The sequence below is a fragment of the Capricornis sumatraensis genome, chromosome 2 (assembly GCF_032405125.1).
Source record: "Capricornis sumatraensis isolate serow.1 chromosome 2, serow.2, whole genome shotgun sequence".
In the NCBI taxonomy this organism is placed as follows: domain Eukaryota; kingdom Metazoa; phylum Chordata; class Mammalia; order Artiodactyla; family Bovidae; genus Capricornis; species Capricornis sumatraensis.
The window spans coordinates 147,071,406-147,094,507 of NC_091070.1; the positions used below are offsets into that span (position 1 = coordinate 147,071,406).

At 38.1% G+C, this 23,102-nt stretch overlaps 1 protein-coding gene across 3 annotated transcripts in view; it reads left to right on the forward strand.

The window, feature by feature from the left end:
- Positions 1-23,102, forward strand: part of DPYD (dihydropyrimidine dehydrogenase) — a 933,909-nt gene that overhangs the window by 581,166 nt on the left and 329,641 nt on the right. For all 3 annotated transcript variants that reach the window (XM_068962754.1, XM_068962769.1, XM_068962760.1), the window contains exon 15: positions 15,015-15,083. In XM_068962754.1, coding sequence (XP_068818855.1) covers positions 15,015-15,083 — 69 coding nt within the window. The remainder of the gene's footprint in view (positions 1-15,014; positions 15,084-23,102) is intronic.

Below are 23,102 nucleotides of genomic sequence, written 5' to 3' on the forward strand. Positions count from 1 at the left end.
AGAGCAAAAGAGCTACATCTCATAAAATAATTACAATAATGTTTAGTATTTACATAAAATTTTCATTTGGGATTTAAAGTCTTTAACAGAAAGTAATCTTTGTAATACCCAAGTGATACATGTTTGGAAGTGCCCAAACTGTCTCATGTAGTGCATCATTCCAAGTAATTTTCTTGAGAGTGTCTTTATTACTATTTTATTTTTAATTTCTTTTTTACCTTCAAATTCCTATGTCACATTTTAACACTATTAATTAACCTTATTAATTTATGAAGGTATTTAATTAAGTGAATATTTATTTCCTCTAAATAGAAAGAGTTTTCAACTGAAATATAGAAACTTTATATTTCAAATCAACTCCTATATGTGCCTTTGAAAGGCTAAGTCCTTGAGTGAACTACATCAATACAGCAACATATCTTGACCTTTAAATAGAAGAAAAATCAAATCTCATACACAGGTTTTATGTAGGTAACATTTTTGTGTACATGGAATTCAAATTTTATGACTTCAGTTGACTTACTGCAACTTCAGTGAAGGGTCAACAGTGATAGAACAACCTAAATCCAGTTGGACATCACAGATTAAAGCCAGTGTCAAAATCATGCTATGAAGGCAGTAAATGGCTTATAGGTATCAAAATATATAGTAGTCTTGGTAGTTTTATATATGCACTTTTTCTCCATTATTGCAGCAAGTACTGTAATCTTTATAGGAATAAACTAGAATTTTTTTTTAAATTAATAATAAGTAACAAGAGGACATCCTTCCTTCCACAGACATTTGTTAAATTCATTAGATGCTATGCAATGCTGAACCAAAAGATAAGAAAAAAAAGGTGAATAAAGGGTAACATGTTTTTCCATTGAGTGGAGTAAGGGAAGACAGTGATATAAATAAGCACACATTTATGATATAGTGTGACAGGAACTGGAGTAGAGAAGTAAATTCATCACTGAGATATCAGTAAAGACAGTGGTTCTGTCTCTGAGCTCATTGAGTGCAGTAGAATAGAAGTGCTCTGTGTTAGAAACTTGAAGAGTGAATAGAAGATATATGGTCAGAGGAATGGAGAGGGCTGTAACAAGAAGAATCCGCACACAGAAGAGAATGGAAGCCTGAAAACAATCTGGTGGCCAGTATATACAGTGAACTGTTTGGTAGGTCAAGATAAGGGACAGCAAGATGATTTGGAGCCAGATTATAAGGGGTAGTACTACCCTATTTTCATTCTTTAATGCTTTTAGGTGGTTAGGAAACAGCGAATCATCTCACTGGGTCTTTCTCGCGAGATCTTCCTTTGACTTCATGATTTCCTAGGGAGTTCTACCTGGCTATCCTAGCTTAGATGGTATTTATAGAGTTACAGTGAACTAATACATTGAGCAAGAACACAGTAATAATGTTAGTCTCTGAGAATGAAAGTAATAAAAATTGACACACATTGAATAAAATCTACTGGGTATAAAAATAAACCCACAAGGTTTTCTATAAATGTGTATTTAAGGAATACAAAAAATGATTCAGAGAAAAAAATATTGTAGGTAGAGAGTTCAAGATTTATAGTTACTCTTGTTGGCTATACAATCATGAGCGTTACTTAACTTCTTTAAATACATTTTTTCTTTCCTACATGCAAATCGGGACTGATATGTCTCACTTCATCATGATTAGAGGTAATGCATGTGCTTGGCACATGCAAGTACACAGCAAGTGCTATTGTTGTTATTGTTACACTTAATAAAAGTAGTATCAGTTAACTTTGGCTACATAACAGAACACCCCAGACTTAGTTGCTTGAAACAGCTATTAACTTAATTCACAATTCTGCATGCATGTGAGTGATTTGGGTTGAGGTAAACTGTGGTTCTTCTGGTCTCAGCTTGTCTTACTCCATCTCTAGTCAACTTCCAGGTGGGCTATGGGCTGACTGGTCCCAAGTAGCCTCAGCTGGATGGCTTATCCCTGTGCCATGTGGTCTCTGATCCTTCAGCAGGTCATGCTAACTTGATCATATGACTAGGCAGGATTTCAAGAGAGTAAACAGAAAAGGACAGGCCTCTTTCAAGTTGTGGCTTGATACTGGCACAACCTCACTTCTGTCATATTCTGTTGATTGAAACAAGTTACAAAGCCCGGATTCAAAAGGCATGTAAATAAATCCCCCACTTAAAGAGTAGCTGCATATTTACATTGCAGTGGCTTCCCTGGTGGCTCAGCTGGTAACGAATCTGCCTGCAATGTGGGAGAACTGGGTTCCATCCCTGGGTTGGGAAGATCCCCTGGAGAAGGCAATGGCAACCCACTCCAGTATGCTTGCCTGGGGAATTCCATGGATAGAGGAGCCTGCCTGGCTACAGTCCTTGGGGTCCCAAAGAGTCAGACATGACTGAGCAACTAACACACTACATTGCAGAGGGGTATGAATGCAGAGAAGGGACACCTTTGTTCAAATGATTTACCACAAGAGAACTGAGAACACAAAATCAACTAGAATCTCTAATGTAAATTGAAAGGATGGGAAATCAATATGATATTGTCTTGATGTAGTCAAGAGGAACTTCAAGTCAAAAGACCAGAGCTTAATCCCTGCCTCTCCGATTGATTTATTTGACCCTGGTAAAATAAATTATCTATGCTCATTATTCTCAATGTAAGGTTTTCTACATTCAAAATTATTATGTTAAAGAAATTAGATAATAGATGTGAAAATGTGTATTAAGTGTAAAATATAAATAAATGATTTTTATTCTTTGATATAAAGTATATTTTATTAAATATGAGAGGTTCTTGAATACTCTTACTTTGAACCATCTATCTGTTCTTATTGTCTCTGTAGACTATAAAAATTTACTTATATTTAGATGTTGTAAATGTAATGCAATGCATTATTTAACTACTTGGATTAGTTGCAAAGTGTGTTACTTTCAAACTCTTTTCTCAGTCACCTATTTCAGTATTCCTTTGAGGCAAATATTTTTTTAATCCAAATGGAATACTAGATGCTAGTATTTTCACTGGAAAAGACCCCGATGCTGGGAAAGGTTGAAGGCAAAGGAGAAGGAGGTGGCAAAGGATGAGATTATTGGACAGCATCACCAACTCGATGGAGATAAATTTGAGCAAGCTCCGGGAGATAGTGAAGGACAGAGGAGTCTGCTGTACTGTAGTCCATGGGTTTGCAAAGAGTTGGACATGGCTTACTGACTGAAAAACAACAACAACTAGATGCTAGCAATACAGTGATGAAAAATATGGGCTCTCACCCACTAAACTTTGGTCATCTTTTGAAAAACATAGAAACACCAATTTAATACAATATAACAAATGTTATGATAAAGAAACGCAAAGGATGCTGTGGAATGTCAGAAGAGGGGTGCTTGACAAAGAGATGGAAGGGTGAACAGGTAAGCCTTCCTAGGAGAGGTAATGTCCAAAAGAAGAGCAGGGATTTGCTAGGCTGAATAATCTAAAATTCAAAGCCAAATAATCACCTGGCTAGAAACCATTGTTTTAGCCCCTTGCTTGAATAAACCTGATTTCTACCTATGTATGCAGCTCCATTGCCCATGAAGTGAAGCCATTCATTTCCCCCAAAGCTAACTGCACTCCTTGAGATTCCTTGCTGCTGCTGCTGCTAAGTCGCTTCAGTCGTGTCCAACTCTGTGTGACCCCATAGACGGCAGCCCACCAGGCTCCCCCATCCCTGGGATTCTCCAGGCAAGGACACTGGAGTGGGTTGCCATTTCTTTCTCCAACGCATGAAAGTGAAAAATGAAAGGGAAGTCGCTCAGTTGTGTCTGATTCTTCGCGACCCCATGGACTGCAGCCCACCAGGCTCCTCCCCCCGTGGGATTTTCCAGGCAAGAGTACTGGAGTGGGTTGCCAAACAGAGCATATTCCTTAAAGGCAACACCCCTTGCCTTTGTTTCTGCTGCTTAGTACAACTGGAGTACTCTTGGCTGTTTTATTCTAATCGGTTTCCAATAAATACTCATGTATGATTTCAGAATCAATAAAGAGTTACTGTTCCATGAGACCTTCCCTGATTCACACAGGTACAAATAATCACTCTTTCCTTTCTGCTCTCACTGTATACTGTTTCATATACTATAATTATTTTTGTATCAATTTACATATGTCTGCTTTATTATACCATATGCTCCTAGAGCACAGGGACCATTCCTTATTCATTCAGACAAAAAGAGTAGACATATGGTCAAGAGAATGCAGAATACATGTGATATTCAGGAAACAAAGTATTTAATTCTTTGTGGTTGGAGCAAATGTTGCATTGTGGTCTTGTATAGCATATTAAAGAGTTGAATTTTTATCTTGAAGTCAGATTTGAAGCAGAAGTGTGATATGATTAGGTTTGTCTCTTTAGATAGATCTGGCAGATGGCTTAGGCTGATATTAGAGATGGGAAGACTAATACGAATCTATTTCAGTAATCCAGGGGAGCAAGCATGAACATCTTAACTAAAACAGTTATGATGAAAGAGTCAGAGACACCTAGAAGAGATATTTGAGGAGTAAATTAGAGGAATACTTCTCAAACTTTCCTGCAGGTTAGAATTACCTGGAGATCCTTGAGGAAACACTGATGTCTGGGCCTAGCTACATACAAATGTAGGAGTTATGTTTCTAACTCTCCAGATGATTTCAGTGCTCAGGCAAATTTGAAAACCTGTGGACTAGAGCATATTTGGAAATAGTTGGATGTAAGCAGTGAGAGAAATGTAGAAAGAAAATCTAGTTTTCTAACTTGGGACAAAAGCATAGAGTATAAGCATATTTAATGGAGAGAGAATGCAAATTCCGGGTGGAGAAGTTTAAGTTTGATTTTGGGCAAGTTGAATGCAGGTTCTGTAAGGTAGTTGGATATGCTGTTCTTATACTCAGGAGAAAAACACAGATTGGAGGCGTTTCTGAAGTCTCTATATATAGGTATTATCTGAAATCATTATGAATATGATGTCTAAGGGATGTGCATGAAACAATGCTAAAAGAAGACCATGAGTACAACCTGGGGACGTTAACATGTAAAGGACGCTCGGGGCAGAAGAGCCTGAGAAGGAATAGCAAAAATAGGAACAATAAGGATAAAAGGTTGTATCTCAAGAGCCCACATGAGGAGGGTTTCAGTCAGGAAGCTGGAGGTGGTTAACCATCTCAGTGCTGGAAAGAGTTCTGGTAAAGGTTTGGGCTGAAAAGTATCTAATATTTTTGAAACTGGTGACCAATGGTAGATCAGTTTCTAGATACAAAGGGGATGGAAATTAGATTAAAAACTACTAAAGTGAAAGTGAAAGTCAGTCAGACATGTCCGACTGTTTGCGACCCCTTGTACTGTACAGTCCATGCAATTCTCCAGGCCAGAATACTGGAGTGGGTAGCCTTTCCCTTCTCCAGGGGATCTTCCCAACCCAGGGATCAAACCCAGGTCTCCTGCATTGCAGGTGGATTCTTTACCAGCTGAGCCATAAGGGAAGCCCAAAAACTAGTAAGAAGTGATCAAAAGAAGAGGAAAAAACCAGCAGTTCCTGTAGTTCCTGAGGAGTCTACAGTGGTTGTTTATTTCTTGTTCTAGTGGAAAACATCTCTGATTTTCTTTTTTTTTTTTTTCTATCTTTTTTTTGCTCATATTGCTTTATTTTAATTGGAGGCTGATTACAATATTGTCGTGGTTTTTGCCATACATTGACATGAATCAGCCATGGGTTTACATGTGAACACACCTCCTTCTTCCCTTCCCATCCCATCCCTCAGGGTCATCCCAGTGCACCAGCCCTGAGCACCCTGTCTCATGCATGGAACCTGGACTGGCTCTCTGTTTCACATATGATAATATACATGTTTCAATGCTATTCTCTCAGATCATCCCACCCTCGCCCTCTCCCACAGAGTCCAAAAGACTGTTCTATACATCTGTGTCTCTTTTGCAATCTCGCATATAGGGTTACCATCTTTCTAAATTCCATATATATGCCTAGTATACTCTACTGGTGTTTTTCTTTCTGGCTTTTTTACTCTGTATAATAGACTCCAGTTTCATCCACCTCATTAGCACTGATTCAAATGTATTCTTTTCAATGGCTGAGTAATACTCCATTGTGTATATGTACCACAGCTTTCTTATCCATTTGTCTGCTGATGGACATCTAGGTTGCTTCCATGTCCTGGCTATTATAAGCAGTGCTGTGATGAACACTGGGGTACACGAGTCTCTATGAAAACTAAGTGCACATTTTGTAACTTTGAACATGGCTTTTCCATATTAGAAATAGTTGTATAAGTGAGATATGTATATGTCCCAAAATAAGCAAAGAAAGAAAACACTAAATTTTAAAATAATATAAAGGAGAACTTTAAGAGTACTATTCTCATTTGCAACCATTAAGTTAGCAATAGCCATATAAAATTTGAAGAGCTTGTGAGTTTTACTCTTAATGTTCTTCTGTCACTGTGTACATTTCAGGAAAATTGTACCAATCTCATTTTCACTATATTCATATAATGGCATAAAGAACATTTACAATTTGAATATTGTACAATTAATGAATATTTATTGAACTTTTTTTTTTTAGTTTAAATGCCTTTGAAAATCACATGTCCCGTGTTATTTTTCCTCCTCAATGTAGTATAATCCCCATAATGTTAGGAAAGATTTTTGTTAAACTGTTTGAGAAAACCTAACTTGACTGCTTGTAATTTACACTGTTACCTTTTGTCACTTTGCACTTTGCCAGTTTTTCCCTACTAAAAACTTTAGGTTGTCTTGAAACTGGGCTGATGACTAAATTTCCACTGTAGTTCACAGTATGATTACAGAATACCAAAACAGTATTTCCAACCTGTGATGTAAGCATAGACTGCACATGTTTGGAAATTTAATGAGACAGCAAAAGATGAAACTTGGAAGTTTTATATTGTTCTTCACCTTAATTTTTGAAATGCAGACTTCATTGTCATTCAGCTTGAAAAAAATGCTTAATAAAATAATTTTATTTATTCCATAAGGAAATGAATTATATAAAAATAATTTGACTGAAAATTGTGATTCTTTAATTTAAAAGCTTTGAAGGATGACAGGTGAAGCCATTTAGCACAATTTTTTCTTTCTGTAGAGTAAATGTCCTGTTTTTTTTAACTTATGAAGTCTTTTTCAGGGAGAAACAACACAAAATCTGATTCACAAATTATTATAGTTGGCATTTTATATGCTTTAGAACATTAATATTTAATAGAAATTGAATGTTTACACATTGTAATTTTAAGCTACATGCATTAGTCAAAATGAATGTCAAAACTATGTAAAACTGCAATTTAAAAGTGTTCTCTCAACAACACAATTAGATATAAGAATGCCCTTTTATGGAATGCATCGAAGTTAGTGACCAAAGCAACAAAAAAAATCTTGATGAGTTTCAACTTTGAAGTAATCTATAAAACCTGTTTTATGGTCAGCCATGTAAAGGGAGCTCTCTTCTTTGTTCTAATTTTCTAAATTATACTGTCCTTTTACTAATTTCATTTTACAAAAACATATCCTGATTAAATATTTTTGCCTTTCTAGCCTAGTAATCTTACCATAACCCCTTGGTAAATTTTCGTTCCCGTTTTCTTAGATGTCTAGGTCAATACTTTCATTCCCCTCTCATCCTTCTAAACCTGTCTCCCCTCTTAACTGTCAGTAGGAGACCTCATCTGTTATATGGTAAAGAAAATCTAAACACCATGGAAGATAATTTCACCTTTTCCACACCAAATCTGTAAACTCAACTATATCCATTCCTGTTTTCTGTCTGCTCTGCCTTTCCACCTTTTTAGACTGGAAACAATGCCTCTGCTCCTTGCACAGTTTACATTCTCTACTTATGTGGTAGATTCGTCATCACCTCTTGGCTTTTCAACAGTTTCCTCCTCTTTTCCATGTCACTTCCACCAGTATAAAAACATATGTAATATATAGCCCATTAAAAAAAAAGAACAAACTCTCACCTGCCCTCCCACAGCCCGTCATTTACTGCCTCATTTCTCTTTCAGCAAGCCCACCAAAACTATTAGAAGGCTTTGTGTACCACTTCCCTAACTCCTTCATGTTCTCTTTTTTCAGTCTACTCTAGTCTGACCATCTGTCCTCCCTGCTTCACTGACGCTTCTCTTGTAAAAGTTACCAGTGGCATCTGTATTGCCAAATCCTGTGGACAGGTCTCTGTTTTCTTACATCAGCTCTCAGAAGCATCCATCCCCATAAATTGCTCCTTTCTTTATGGAACATTTGCCTCTCTTGCCGTTTGTGACACCACATTTTAGTGTGACTCTAGGTCAATCTTCATTTCTTTCATTTTGTCTTGTTTTATTCTATTCTGTTTGGAAAGTCACTAAGCCAAGCGACTTTTAAACACCATTAATATTGAAGTCTCTGAAATATTCACTTTCAACCCTAACTTCTTTCAGTTCAGTTCAGTTCAGTTCAGTCACTCAGTCGTGTCCGATTCTTTGTGACCCCATGAACCACAACACACCAGGTCTCCCTGTCCATCACTAACTCCCGGAGTCCACCCAAACCCATGTCCATTGAGTTGGTGATGCCATCCAACCATCTCATCCTCTGTCATCCCCTTCTCCTCCTGCCCTCAATCTTTCCCAGTATCAGGGTCTTTTAAAATGAGTCAGCTCTTTGCATCAGGTGGCCAAAGTATTGGAGTTTCAGCTTCAAAATCAGTCCTACCAATGAACACCCAGGACTGATCTCCTTTAGGATGGACTGGTTGGATCTCCTTGCAGTCCAGGGGTCTCTCAAGAGTCTTCTTCGACACCATAGTTCAAAAGCATCAATTCTTTGGTACTCATCTTTCTTTATAGTCCAACTCTCACATCCATACATGACCACTGGAAAAACCATAGCCTTAACTAACTTCTTTAGTGAATTCTATACGCATGTATCCAGTGTCACAATTGATGTAATTGCTGATAGTTTTCTAAACACTTTATATGTAATGTATTAAGGTCGAACATCTTAACAGTTCCTGACTTATAATTGCACTAGGCTTTGTCCCATCTCAGTGACACATCTATGTTCCATTCAGTGGCTCAAGCCAATAATCTAGGGATCATCCTTAATTTCTTATTTTTTCTCACCTCCTGAGTATAACCATTGATGCATCTAGATCAGATTTCCATGTCTGGCCATTTCCAAGTCACCTTAAGTCACCTTATTTCAACTAAACTGGACTCTTTGCTTTTACCCTGCAGCCCCCTCATTCCGTTCCCTATAAAGTAGCCAGCATCTTTTAAAAACGTAAATCAGATCATTTTATTACTGTCTCTTAAACTTTTCAGTGGGCTCCTGGAACCTCCCCTATGCATGCATACATGTGTGCTCAATCATTTCAGTTGTGTCCTACTCCGCAACCTCATGGACTGTAGTCTGCCAGGCTACATGGGATTCTCTGGGCAAGAATACTGGAGTGGGTAGCCATGCCCTTCTCCAAGGGATCTTCCCCACCCAGGGATGGAACTGGGTCTGCTGCATGGCAGATGAATTCTTTACCACTGAGCTGCCAGGGAAGCCCCATTACCCCTATTTAAAAAACCCAAACTCCCACAGGTTTCAGCTCCCAGAAGTGACTGCTTCCTTCTCCTCTCATTTCCTTTTGCACTCTTCTTGCTCTGTCATGAAGCACCAATGACAAAGGCCTTCTATTTTTAAGTGTATCATGATCACTCCTCCTCCTGAGTTCCTGCTTACAGTTTCCTCTACTTGGAATGCCAACTTTTACCCAAATCATCTCATGTGGCTTTATGCATCCCTGTGATTCTCCATCTTGCTCGCCTGTATTGTTTTTAAATCTTGACCCGAAAATAGTCCAAATAATGTATTCATTAATGCCTTTTCTTCCCCCCTCTTAAAAATATAGGGACTTTCCCTGTTTCCTTCATCGCTTCTGAGTTACAGTTACTGGCACATAGGTCTCCAAGAAATACTGATTGTTGGATAATCAAAGACTCTGAATCAGTGTCTTCAGCTCCTCTATATGTCATTTAGTGCCTACTACAGTAGATACTCAGTTTCTATATTAAGTGATTAACTAATATTGTTTGAATCTCTCACTTGACTCAAAATGTTCATAAAATGTAGGATTAGTTAAAACACTATATAGTATTTGGCTTTTATGTATAAACTCATCCAATAATGTTTTAAAATATGAGCCATAAAAATGGAGCATTAAAAATGGCATAAATTATATGAAATATAGGGAAATGTTGTTCTTTTTTAAAAATGTTTCATTGGGTATTCATTTCTAGTAACTTTTCATGATGTTTCACAATATGAAATATACATTAACAGTTTTTTTCCATAGGAAAAAAGTAACCTGTCTTCCTTTGATTAAAAACCAAGTGCTGCAAAACACGGAAGGCTTTCTAATCCTCACAGAAAGATTAAATTCTGTTCAGTGTTCTTTTACTCTTGATGTGTTTTAGCTTGGCTTTTTGAGAAATCCTTATATCTTTTAATCAAGAATAAAATGATTTTGGGTCATCTTTATTCCTCTGAAATAGAATGTCAACATATATTTTCATGAACCATCCCTTGATTTTAGATAAAGATATTTAGACTTCTTAGATAATTTAGCATTTAAAAATAAGGTATAAAGTTATTTTTCCTTTAAATTTACTTGACAGAAAAAAATGCTTAGGAAGTTATTTTAAAAGTGACAATTTTAGTTTTGCATGTAGTAATTGTCAAGACTGTCAGTGATAGAAACCAGAATATAACTTGAGTTTTCTTAAGTCAAAAGTGATATTTATTGGTTCACTCAGACAGGCATGTTAGTGGTACACCAGACTTAAACGTGACAGAACCGTGTCTCCATCTTGCATCTCTGCTTTCCTCTGCCTCCGCTTTTCTTCATCCTAGTGCAGCTAGCTTTGAGTGGGAGTGGGAGGGTGGGCTGGGGTAAGTAAGGAATCAGTCAATGATTGCTAGCTGCTATGAACACACTTCATTCCAGTTTAGGGACCAAACAGGAAAAAAGTCTTTATCTCTCCAGTTCAAGTGAAGGACTTTAATGAGAATAGAGTAGCTGATTACTATGATTAACCCGGTTGGAGATATTTTCCCAGCTTTTTGGGTAAGAAGGTAGAGCCTGTTTTTTGAAGATGAGAAACGAAGAACAGGGTAGTGCTTAGCTGTTCAGAGCACACAAAACTTCTGTCTGCTCAGGATAATCTATCTCTCCCACCTGTGGCCACCCCTCCCCAGTGACAGCGTGCCCCAAATCATACCCAGTCACTGTGTTGCTAGGCATTTGGTGGCACCAATGTTCTCAATCTTCAGGACAGTTCTCTGGGTGTTATTTACTTCTCTCCATCAAGCCCAAATGTGCTCCTCATAATCCTGAGCTCCTCATAATCCTGGGGACTTAAAAGGTAAATGATGATTCTAACCAATCCAGGCACAATTTATATATATTCGAAGAAAAAACAGCTTTGTCAAAATAAAAATCACCATTTAGTAAAGAGGAACTATGTTAGTCCCTACTTGAGAACATGTATCATGCCCAGTTGTCAGGGCCAGTAAGCCTTGCTTTCCTGGAAGTGGCTTCCTTGGTCAGCCCATCTGCCTACCTGGATCCTGCCCGCTAGAAGGATCTTCCCCATTGCCCTCTGTGGCACCTGAAAGGGGCACGGGAGGAGGATGCCATCCTGATTTAGCAGTCACTTCCTATTTATATGGGAGGATAAACTTGAGGGTTACTTTATCATAACTGGAAGCAAGTTTTGGTTTTGTTTTTTGCCTATCTTTTCTTGGTTTTGAATGATAGAACTCCCTAAAAACCTAGGTCTACTGTTTGTCTCTTTTACCACAGAATCAGTATCTAATGCGAAAGTCATTTTTTCAGTCTGAATCTTTGGATCTAACCTTGCTCTTGACATTTTACCAGCAAGCTTGGGAAGTCTGCTCCTTCCCTAAATCCTTAGATTAACCTTTCTTTATAGAACAGTCTTTTGGACTCTGTGGGAGAAGGCGAGGGTGGGATGATCTGAGAGAATAGCATTGAAACATGTATATTATCATATGTGAAACAGATCGCCAGTCCAGGTTTGATGCATGAGACAGGGTGCTCAGGCTGGTGCACTGGGATGACCCAGAGGGATGGGATGGGGAGGGAGGGGGGAGAGGGGTTCAGGATGAGGAATACATGTATACCCATGGCTGATTCATGTCAATGTATGGCAAAAACCACTATAATATTGTAAAGTAATTAGCCTCCAATTAAAATAAATTTTAAAAAATAAAAAAAAGGTGTATTTTTTGACTTGACCTCAAGGCCACTGAGGACAATAGAATCTGTCCACCTGCCCCCAGCCTTCATCCCAATTGGTTTTCGTTTCAAATGAAGTCCCCCATGCAAGGAATACTCAAGAGGAGGTAATAGTATAGTCCCTGAAGATCTGGTTACCTCTCTGGGGAATTCCTCCCTGGTCTGTTTTCTAACTGGAGGGTGGGGCAGAATAACGTCAAGATTTTATAGCATGTGAAAATGGCAGAAAGAGTGTATTGAAGATACATAATTATGCTGGTGACCCTTTCTTGCTTGCAGATGGGCAAGTTTGGAAGTTGACTTTTCACTTTTGATCAGCCCCAATAGAAAAGGCCAAGGGTCATTCTTACATTTTTTTTTTCCTCCCCAGTTCTTAAAAGCTACACCAAAGTGGAATCCTAAACTCAATAAAAAAAATCATGCATTCTTAATTTTCCTCCTCTATTCTTCATCTACTTTTACTTTTCTCTCTTTGTTCCTCTCTCTACACAGGAATCTGTTTGAATACACTGTTTCTCCTGGCTTCCTTTTTTCTCAGCATCATCTTACTTTTGTCTGACTAAAGTTGTAAGATTTTCACAGTCACTCACAATCAGCCTCTCAGATCTCCTGATTCTTCTTTTTCAATCTTAATACACACAATTTCTGTGTATTTTGACATCTGACCCTTTCTCTGTCACCAAGACCAGCATTCACAACTGTTCTGCTCACTCTTCTCTCTGAAAAATACAATAATCATTTGCCAAAAGTTTTCACCAATTGTTTATTTTTTCCCTTCTCTAACTCATGGTGTTCATTTCTGCTTAGTCTTAAAAGGATAAACTGAAAATGCAACTCTGTATTCTAAACCTTTAATGACCTCGTACATTTATTCAATCAATTCTGCTATGTGCCAAACATCATGCTGGTTATTGTAGATAAAATGATGAATGGTGCAGAGCAGTCCAGGCACCCATGGAGGATTATAGTCTATCAAGAAAAACTTGACCCAACGTTAAGGACAGGCTTATTCAGTATTTAGAGCTCTGGTATTCAGAACTCTCTCCTGTATGATTGTAGCTTATTTTCTTTCTTTTATTGATAAAGCATTCATCTGACTTGTTCATCACATCTTCGTTTTGTTTTTTTAGACATATTAAAAAAAAAAAAAAGCTGTATGTGGTGAGAGCCCAGTGGCTTTTAGTGGACTCTTCCACTAGACTCTGTGGCTTTAGATTTGGCACAGACTTTGTGTCATGATCTCATAGTCTTTAAATGGTAATAATAGAAAGCAATTACTGACATATACTGAATATTTACATTAGGCCAGCAAAAACTAATGGTTAAAAACACAGATTCTCAGTTAAATTTCTGGGTCTGATCCTGGCTCTGCTCTTTATTAGCTCTGTAATCTTATGTCTCAGTACTTCAGCATCTTCATCTGTAAAACGCGGAGAATAATTTGAGAATGATTAAGTGAGTTAATAGGAAAAAACCTATTAAAACATTACCTAGTACATTATTAGAGTCATGAACTCTTAGCAATTTGATTATCACTCTTCTAAGTAGATAGTGGGTTTCCCTGGTGGCTCAATGGTAATGGACCTGCCAGTGCAGGAGACATGGGTTCTATCCGAAACTCAGGAAGATCCCCTGGTGAAAGAAATGGCAACCACTCGAGTATTCTTGCCCAAGAAATGCCACAAACAGAGGCGCCTGGTGGACTATAGCTCATGGGGTTGCAAAAGAATCAGACACAACAGCAGTGAGTAGACAGTAGTGTTATCCACATTTAACCAATGAGAAATTGAATGTCTTGTCCAGGACCACACAGTTAGTGATAGAGTCTGAACTCTAATCTAGACATTCTGGCTTCAGAGCAGATACTAGTAACTACTACGCTATGAAGCCTCCATTATAACATACTGTAATACTGTAGTTAAATAATCAACATTTAACAAACTTTAAAACTATAATTCACTCTGAATATGTAAGCTGTAATTATCCATACTATAATAAGATATGATTGAAGAAGACACTAATTTATTTCCTTTCCATACCTTGAAACCTTTTAGTTATACCAGTAATTACATTAATAAATATTTCCACATCATTATAGCCTTCCCAGATGGCTCAGTAGTAAAGAATTTGCCTACCACTTCAGGAGATGCAGAAGACCAGGGTTCATTCCCTGGGTCAGGAAGATCTTCTGGAGTAGGAAATGACAACCTGCTCCAGTATTCCTGCCTGAAAAATCCCATGGACAAAGGAGCCTTCTGGGGTCGCAAAGAGTTGGACATGACTGAGTACGCACGCACTACATCATTGTATTACTTAAACAACTCTTTTTGCATATGCAAATTCATGTAATTCTCACTATCACTTTTTGAGGTTGGCAAAGTCAGTATTATTATCTCCATTTTAAAAATGAGAATGCTGAGGATTGGAAAATTAAGTAACTTGCTCAAGCATTCAAAGACAGTAAATGAGAAAGTCTCTAACCTAAGTCTGAAGCCCCAGATCTTATCCTTTGCTTCACTATAATACCATGCTGCACTTTACTGATTTCTTTCAGCAGATGGAAAACTAATTTTTATGATATAATTTACCATTATTAACATATATATGTAAATATCATAGACCCCTGTGTATAAAGACATAACTATTTGAACTAATTTTCTTTCCTTTCTCTTTTTAAAGATTGTGATTGCTAGCATCATGTGCAGTTACAACAGAAATGACTGGATGGAACTCTCCAGAAAGGCTGAGGTAATTATTTGTTTATATTTATTTTATTTCTTCTCTTCTATTTTTATTAGTTTTAAATAAAGAGCTGTCATGAAAAATAACCCAGTAGAAGAAAAATTGAGTGAAAAATGGTAACTTAAAACATTTATATTACAATTTGTTTACCCTGTGTTTTCATTAAAATGATGGAAATGTAAATTTAAAAGGAATCTATTCTATAAAAGTAGTCCCTTGGATTTCACACGCTGCCTAAAAATCCTTTATTCTTTGACTCCATATACTCTTTATTTGCATATTAAGCAAACTGTATATTATGATGGATGCCATGATAAAATTTAATTCTACCTTTGAGAGTCTAACTTGATCTTACCTTGCCTTTAGGCAAGCTAGTTTGACAGCAAGAAAAGAAATTTTGAATATAAAGCTCTTGAATATTTAAAATATAAAAGGTTCATTTAATACTATTCTAGTTTGAATACAGACATGCATAAAATGGTAGGACAGAATGCTCCTGAATGGAACACTAGTCAGCGAGCTTTCTATAATATAAATTGAATCTTGCACAAATGCAAACAACTAACCATGTGCCTCAAATTTCTATTTCAAATAGAAAAATACATACTTAAAATTGTGTACTTATGTCCATCGTCCTATCGCGAAAAACACTGTAGCTGGGGTTTCTTGAAAACCTCTAAGAAGTGAAGACTAAACCTAGCACTAATTATGAACTAACAGGTCTGCCTTATAAAATGTTATAAAGCTTTCTATAGCATTGAAAAATTGTGATTTTACAGTTTATTTGGATATCTTAGATCTGTGAGGGCAAAAATTTTTTCTGGGACTTAGAGAGATGAAATTAAATATGATCAGTAATTGGCTTTGTGATCTTTGTTGCTGGGTCCATTTTACACATGTATTTACCTAACTGACCGTGAAATTTTCCACTGAGTCCAGGTTTGGCATGAGTTTTGCCAATTTAAAGCTGACTATGATGAATGGCTTTATCACACTACTTGCTCCTCTGCCTTCTGTAGAATAAAATACTGAAAGTATTTTGGTCAATAATAAGTCTTAATTTTTAGATAAGCCAATTTTACTTCTAAAAAGTCAAAAGCTTTTATATATGTATAAAGATACAGCTTAAAGATACATTCCATATCTAATTCTTTAACTGTAGTTTTATTCAATATTATTTTCTAGCTTGTCATTACCAATCAATCAAAGTGAAAGGGGAAGGAAGAAAAAAAGGAAAATATGTTTGAAAGAAAGAAAGGGAAAAAAATATGCCTTCCACTCAGTCAAAATAGTCTGTTAGGTCTCTCAACAGAAGAGCAATTTGCATATCAAGGAGTTCGATCTATAGTGTTGATTAAAAAAAGTTCCCTCTAATCTTTGAAATATGGGCCAGCTCAGGGCATAACGCATGAAGGAACTATCCCCAGGTCTTCATATTTCCCTGGAGGGAAGCAATAGGCAGCATGATTCCATGATAGCTCATATGGTAGACACCCAATAAAGCTTTGTAGAGTGAGTATTTGGTTTTGTTTCTGTGAACACATGCTTCACAACAGATTAAAACAGATTTCCTTACAATGGAAGAGCCCACATTAAAACAAATCAACAAAAACAAAAGTGTTCAAGCCAAAGTTACTGTACTACTTACAATGTACATTTGTTTGGGGGTGGTGATAATGAAGGGTAGGAATCTGAGAGAACATACCAGCTGTTCTACAAGCCATTGCTTTTAAGTTCAGCAAATCACTTAATATGATGATGGATATACTTTAAATTCATGAAGTTCCTCTCCATAGAGTAGATTAATTCTTGAATTGCACAACAGGGAATTCAGAAAATCTTGCTATCAGCTCTTTACTGTTATATCTGAAAACAGAAATGCATGTGTATAATAGCAGAGCAGATCCAGTTGTACAAGAACATGAAAGAACAGAGATTGAGAGAGAAACTCTATATCAGAATGAAAATTTGGACAAGAAGGGATCATTATTATTTATTTCATTGGAAACTAACATTTTATTGTATTATTTTGAATAAACATTTAAGGCCATGTTGGGGGGGGGGGTTAAAAAAAAACCCAGAAACCTAGTACATTCTTAAAATATGGTAAAATCTACCAGATGCTGTTTTTAAAAGTCAGTGTGCATTCAGTATGCCATTTTTTTCACATGCATATTCTTGGAAATAGAACCATGTCGAACCAAACTTTCCTTTTCACGCTCTCTAGAATACGCATACTTTTAATGTCTTATTCCTCAACCTGGTTTTAATTTGTCTTGTTTTTTGAGCATCATAAAACAGAAACAGCCTCCAGAAAAGTTTTTACAGCTTGGTGTCAAATCGGTAGCATTGTTAGGCTCTGCTCAATTTCTTTGGTTCAGGTATCTGATCACATGCTGTCCTAATTTTCTGGGACATTGATAAATTATTCCAGTTCCATGGAGGCAAGATCTCTGAAGCGCTTACTATTTGCAGAGTACCTGGCCATCCCAAACAAAGGTGAATAAGGTATAGCCTCAGCTAGGTAGAACAGTTTAAATGTGTATACCAAGTTGAACCATACCCCATAGTAGATCTTAAATAGATCTTGAACTCATTTGAATAGATTTGGAATCCATTTCTTTCTTAATGTGTGTTAGCTTAGAAAACAGAGCCTGAGTCAAAATTAATGTGAAGATTCTTCACTGAAGGATTCAATTCCAAAGCAATAAGATTAAAGGGGGTGTGAGGGGAGGGAAGGCAATGGGAAGAAGGGAAAGCAGATGGAGCGTGGTGCGTTCCAGAGCTGGCTGCCACTTCACAAGGAGATGGAGCCAATTGCTCAGCCGTGTGGGATGGGAGGGCTGTGTGGGATCATCCTGCCTCACAACAGTTTAGAGAAGAAGACGAGTGAAGGACATATCTACTGGTTCCTTCTGTTTCTTCTCTCTCACTCCTCACACTTCACACCCCAAAGGTTTACTTTCTTCTGCACATTTGGGCTGTGTGTCCTTCCCTCCTTAAGCAACTGCTTCAGAAGCCAAATCCCACAGCATGTTGAGAGCACTGGCCCTCCTGGAGCTCCCACTCTGACACATTCAGTGGAGAGTCCTGCTCTCCTCCTGAGGAGCTATGAGAGATGGCAATGACAGGAAAGCTAAGGACAGCAACAGGGACCAAGGTTCTTTATTAAGCTAGTGGCAAAAGCTTGGGTGGCAAGTAAGGCCATCGGATTTGAAGAGACATATAAATTAGGTGTGGCTCAATATGCATTGCGTTTGTGTATGCTAAGTCATTTCAGTCATGTCTGACTCTGTGCGACCCTATGAACTGCAGCCTGCCAGGCTCCTCTGTCCATGGGATTCTCTAGACAAGAATTCTGGAGTGGGGGGCCTTGTCCTCCTCCAGGGGATCTTCCCAACCCAAGGATCAAACCTGCTCTTCTATCTAACCTGCATGGGCGGGCAGGTTCTTTACCACTAGTGCCACGTGGGAAGCCCTCAGTATGAGTTTCTACCATCCTAATCTGAAAGCCCCATTAATCTCTTTGCTTTCAATCAACCCACAGTCTTCCCACTAGCTTTCTTACCATGTAAAACTCTTCACTTGACCTGTATGGTCTGGTACCTGGCCATTCCCCTGGTGTCCCCTTGGGTTTGTTCTTCACATTCCAGACCCCAATGGCCTTCTTTTACTCCTCCAACACACTTGTACCTCAGAGCCTTTGCCATTACCCTGGGCTGAAATGTTCTCCCTTCCTCTGCTCGGAGGTCCCTGACTAGTAGGCTAACCCGCTGTCCTACTCCTTCTGAAATCTTATCCTCAGAAGCTAGTTTATCATAAAGTTAATGAAGCTTAAGCTTCAGAGCCCTTACTTGTACAAGCTACTTCCAAGGTCTATACCTGATTTTCTCTTTTTAATTTTTAAATCATTTTTATTTTTAAAGAAGTATCTGCAAACTGTATGAACTTCAGGCTCCTCCCCCAAATCTGGGTCTACCTCTGCTTGTGCCTTTTCTCCCCAGAATTTAATAAAACTGGTGATCAGCAGTGATGTCATCAGCTCTTTCACCTGTCTTCCTTATGACAAAGCAAACTGTCTGGGTGGAGACCTCGCCCGGTTCACTGTTTAACCCCCAATTCCAAACACAAGGCTTTGCTGGCCAGTGGATCGTCCTCAGATATTTGTTGAATGAAGCAAAATAAAGGCACAGAGCTGATATACAGGCATATGACAAACAAAAGCAAGCAATTACAGAGTAAATGGGAAGAATGAATTTGATTTGGCACAATGAACTTGAGGTGATTAAAATCCAAAGCTGAAGGTTTTAGGTCAGGGATTTGATGGGCGATTGCCAAGGGTCTGACTATAACTGGTAGGCCGAGACAAGGAAGGTCCAGCTGAGAGGCATAGGGGTCAAAACCAGGTGACCATACTATTCCTAGCAGAGTATCCAAGTAAACCACCTTGAAGCCAGGTTCTTTTCATGGTTTTTGTTGTTGTTGTTGTTGTTGTTGTTGTTTTAAACTAGAATCTGGACTATTTATAAAATTAAAAAGATGTTGAAGTTATTAAATCTCAAATAGGCTGAGATACAAAGCAGACAGAGGTACATGATAGGAATACATAGGACCAGTTGGATATAAATTCCTGGACACTAACAGTCAGCAGGAAAGAATAGAATCAGGAAAGATAGATGTCTAGTTGGAGATAAGAGATAGTCACAGACTTAGTGCCCAGTGGGGCCCAAGCCAATCCAGTGTTTACCTGTCCCAGGTCCAATTCAAAGTGGTCTAAGATCCCAGAGAACTTGGGTCCCCAGTTTTGGATGCTGCTGCTGCTAAGTCACTTCAGTCGTGTCCAACTTTGTGTGACCCCATAGATGGCAGCCGACCAGGCTCCCCCGTCCCTGGGATTCTCCAGGCAAGAATACTAGAGTGGGTTGCCATTTCCTTCTCCAATACATGAAAGTGAAAAGTGAGAATGAAGTCGCTCAGTCGTGTCCAACTCCTAGTGACCCCATGGATTGGAGCCTACCAGGCTCCTCCATCCATGGGATTTTCCAGGCAAGAGTACTGGAGTGGGGTGCCATTGCCTTCTCCAATAGTTGAGACTAACTGACAGTGTTGCTATGTAGAACGTTGGCAGTGGGCCTCTTGTATGCTTTTAACAGAAGAAAATTAGGGAGAATCCAAGAAGTGTCCCTGGAGTAGGCAATGGCAACCCACTCCAGTATCCTTGCCTGAAAAATTCCATGGACAGAGGAGCCTGGCAGGCTATGGCCCATGGGGTCACAAAGAGTTGAACATGATTGAGTGACTGACTGAGCAGGCACCAAAAAAGGTAGCTTCATGTCTTGCTACCCTGCTTGGTCTCCTATGTCCTTACTTGTTCCCCTTGACCCATGGGAGACTCTCTTCCCACTGGGGCTCTGATGTGCTGCCCCAAGCCACCTCCACATGCCTGTCGTTCTCAGTGTGCTCAGGCTCTGCCACCCCCTCTGCGCCCTCATGGCTCTTCCTCAGAACTTCCTAGTCACCTACCTTGCTCGTCCCCCAGCCAGTGACTTTAGAACTGCGTAGATCGATAAGGAAGAGAGAGATAAGGAAAGGAGAAGGAAGAGAACCGTGTTCCCCCTTTTGTTGGATAGATTGAACAAGGGTTTGTGGTTTTGCTTCCCTGATTTCTCTGAGAGGTTTTACAAAATGATTCAGAGAATTTTAGAAATCACGTTTCTACCACTACGCTGAGAATTTCTTAGAATAGTTTTCTGCCACCCCTTCCCCCAACCTCAGATGTGGATTTTTGTTGTTCGGTCACTCAGTCATGGAATTCTCCATGGACAGGGGATACTAGCAAGAATACCAGAGTGGTTTGTCATTTTCTACTCAAGGGGATCTTCCCAACCTAGTGATTGAACCCTCGTCTCCTGCAGCTCCTGCATTGGCAGGCAGATTCTTTACCACTGAGCCACCTGTAAAGCCCCCAAAGTGTGTATAGCTACTTTATATTCTTTTTCAGATCAAAGCTGAGGAAAGGCAAGTTGGAGATTGTAACTGAATGGATAGATGGATGGATGGATAGATAGATGTATAGACAGTGAAACAGGTAGTTAGACTAGATTAACTGCTTATACTTACATAATATTTACTGCAGTCCAGGCACTGTTCTAAGTCATTCACTTTTATTAAATTTATTTGTAACTTAGAAAAGCAACCTTGTGAGGTACTTTTCTGTATTCCATGTTTTGGAAATGAGGAGACTGAGGCCAAAAGTTGTTAAATAATATGCCCAAGTTCACACAGCTAGTATGTGGTAAAGTGGGATTCAAACCCATGAAATCTGGCTCTATAGTCCAGACTATTAACATATCATTCTACTTCATGCCGATAAACAGATGATAAATAGATAATGTATGAAATTAGAAGCATCAAATTTTCTATGTCACTGCCTTCACTAGATTATTTTATTGTATAATCATTTAGGTGAGGCAGAATAAACTCTGGGCTAAATGACTAAACTAAAAAGCTTGTGACTAACAGGAGTCAGAATTCATGCCCAGTTTCAGTTAATTTAACATTTCATGGTAATTCAGCAATTAAGGCTTTTTGAATGCATGTGGTTGCTTGGAAATAGAATTAACTGCCTTTTAAGGTGGTGTACATCATATGACAAGAATATTGAAGCAGAGGCCAAATGAATATTCCCCAGCTCTTGGTGTTATTTTGAGCAGGATTATCTGTTTTTGAGGCCTAGATCCTTATTTCAAAGATCTTTATGGGTATGTTTAGTGAGTTAGCATTTGTATATGTGTATAGTGCTGGGAAAATTTTTAACAGTCACTGAAAAGACTAAATTTAATAAGGGGTCTTACAAGATTTTAATATCTATTTAATATTTAGAAACTTGAAAGATGTCAAGTTGTAACATTTTGTTATCACGTTAAAACAATCCTAGCCATGGATTACCTGATTTCTAATAAGTTATGATAGTGACCAAGAATACGGGTTCTGTACTTAAAATGCCTGGTTTAAAGATCCTATTCTCATTTACAAGCTTTAGACTAATAAATTAGTCACTTGAACTCTTTGGACCTTGATTTTATCAGTTACAAAATGGGAATAATGATATATCTATTATAAACAGCCTAGTAAAGTGTCTGACATATTGTAAGTGTTCGATAAATGTTAGTTATTATTGTCTACTATGAATCTAATTGTAAGCTTGCACTTACATTTTAGAAAATATGTATAATGTAAATATCAATACAAATGACACCTAAAGCTTATTCCAAAATGTTGTTGAATTGATTTGCTGTTAATTGCTGCATTTCAACTAGCAGTCTAAAGCAAATAAGTCTAAAAGAAATATTTGAAATAACTAAGACATAATAAGAAAAAATATATACTTGCAGTGTACAATCTTTTAATTAAGCTGCAAATTCTCACATGACACAGTTTTGGGATAGGTCCTATTGTCTCCAGTTTACACTTGAGTGTGTGTGTGCTTAGTTGCTTGTGTCCAACTCTTTGAGGCCCCATGGACTGTAGCCCACCAGGCTCCTCTGTCCATGGGATTTTCCAGGAAAGAATACTGAAGTGGGTTGCTGTTTCCTCCTCCAGAGGCTTTTCCTGATCCAGGGATGGAACCCATGTCTCCTGAGTCTCCTGCATTTCAGGCAGATGGATTCATTACCTCTGAGCCATCTGGGAAGCCCTCACACTTGAATTTACAAAGACCATAATAAAACCATGTTAGAAAATAGGCTGAATGATTCAATGAACTTTCACAAATGTGCAGAAGGAAAAGCAGACTCACTAATGAGTAAAAGTGAGTAAGAAAGTCAACCAAGAAAGATATAACTCGATAGAATACTTGTTTGTTGAGGTCTTATTTAAAATTAATAAAATAGGAAAAAATCTTGAATGATTAGGAAGAAAAGAGATATTTGAAGAAAAGCTGTTGGACTAAAGAAAGGTCTGATATGCTTAGAAAATAATGAACTTTTAAAAAAGTCTTTCCATGATGTGATAGACATGTTATAA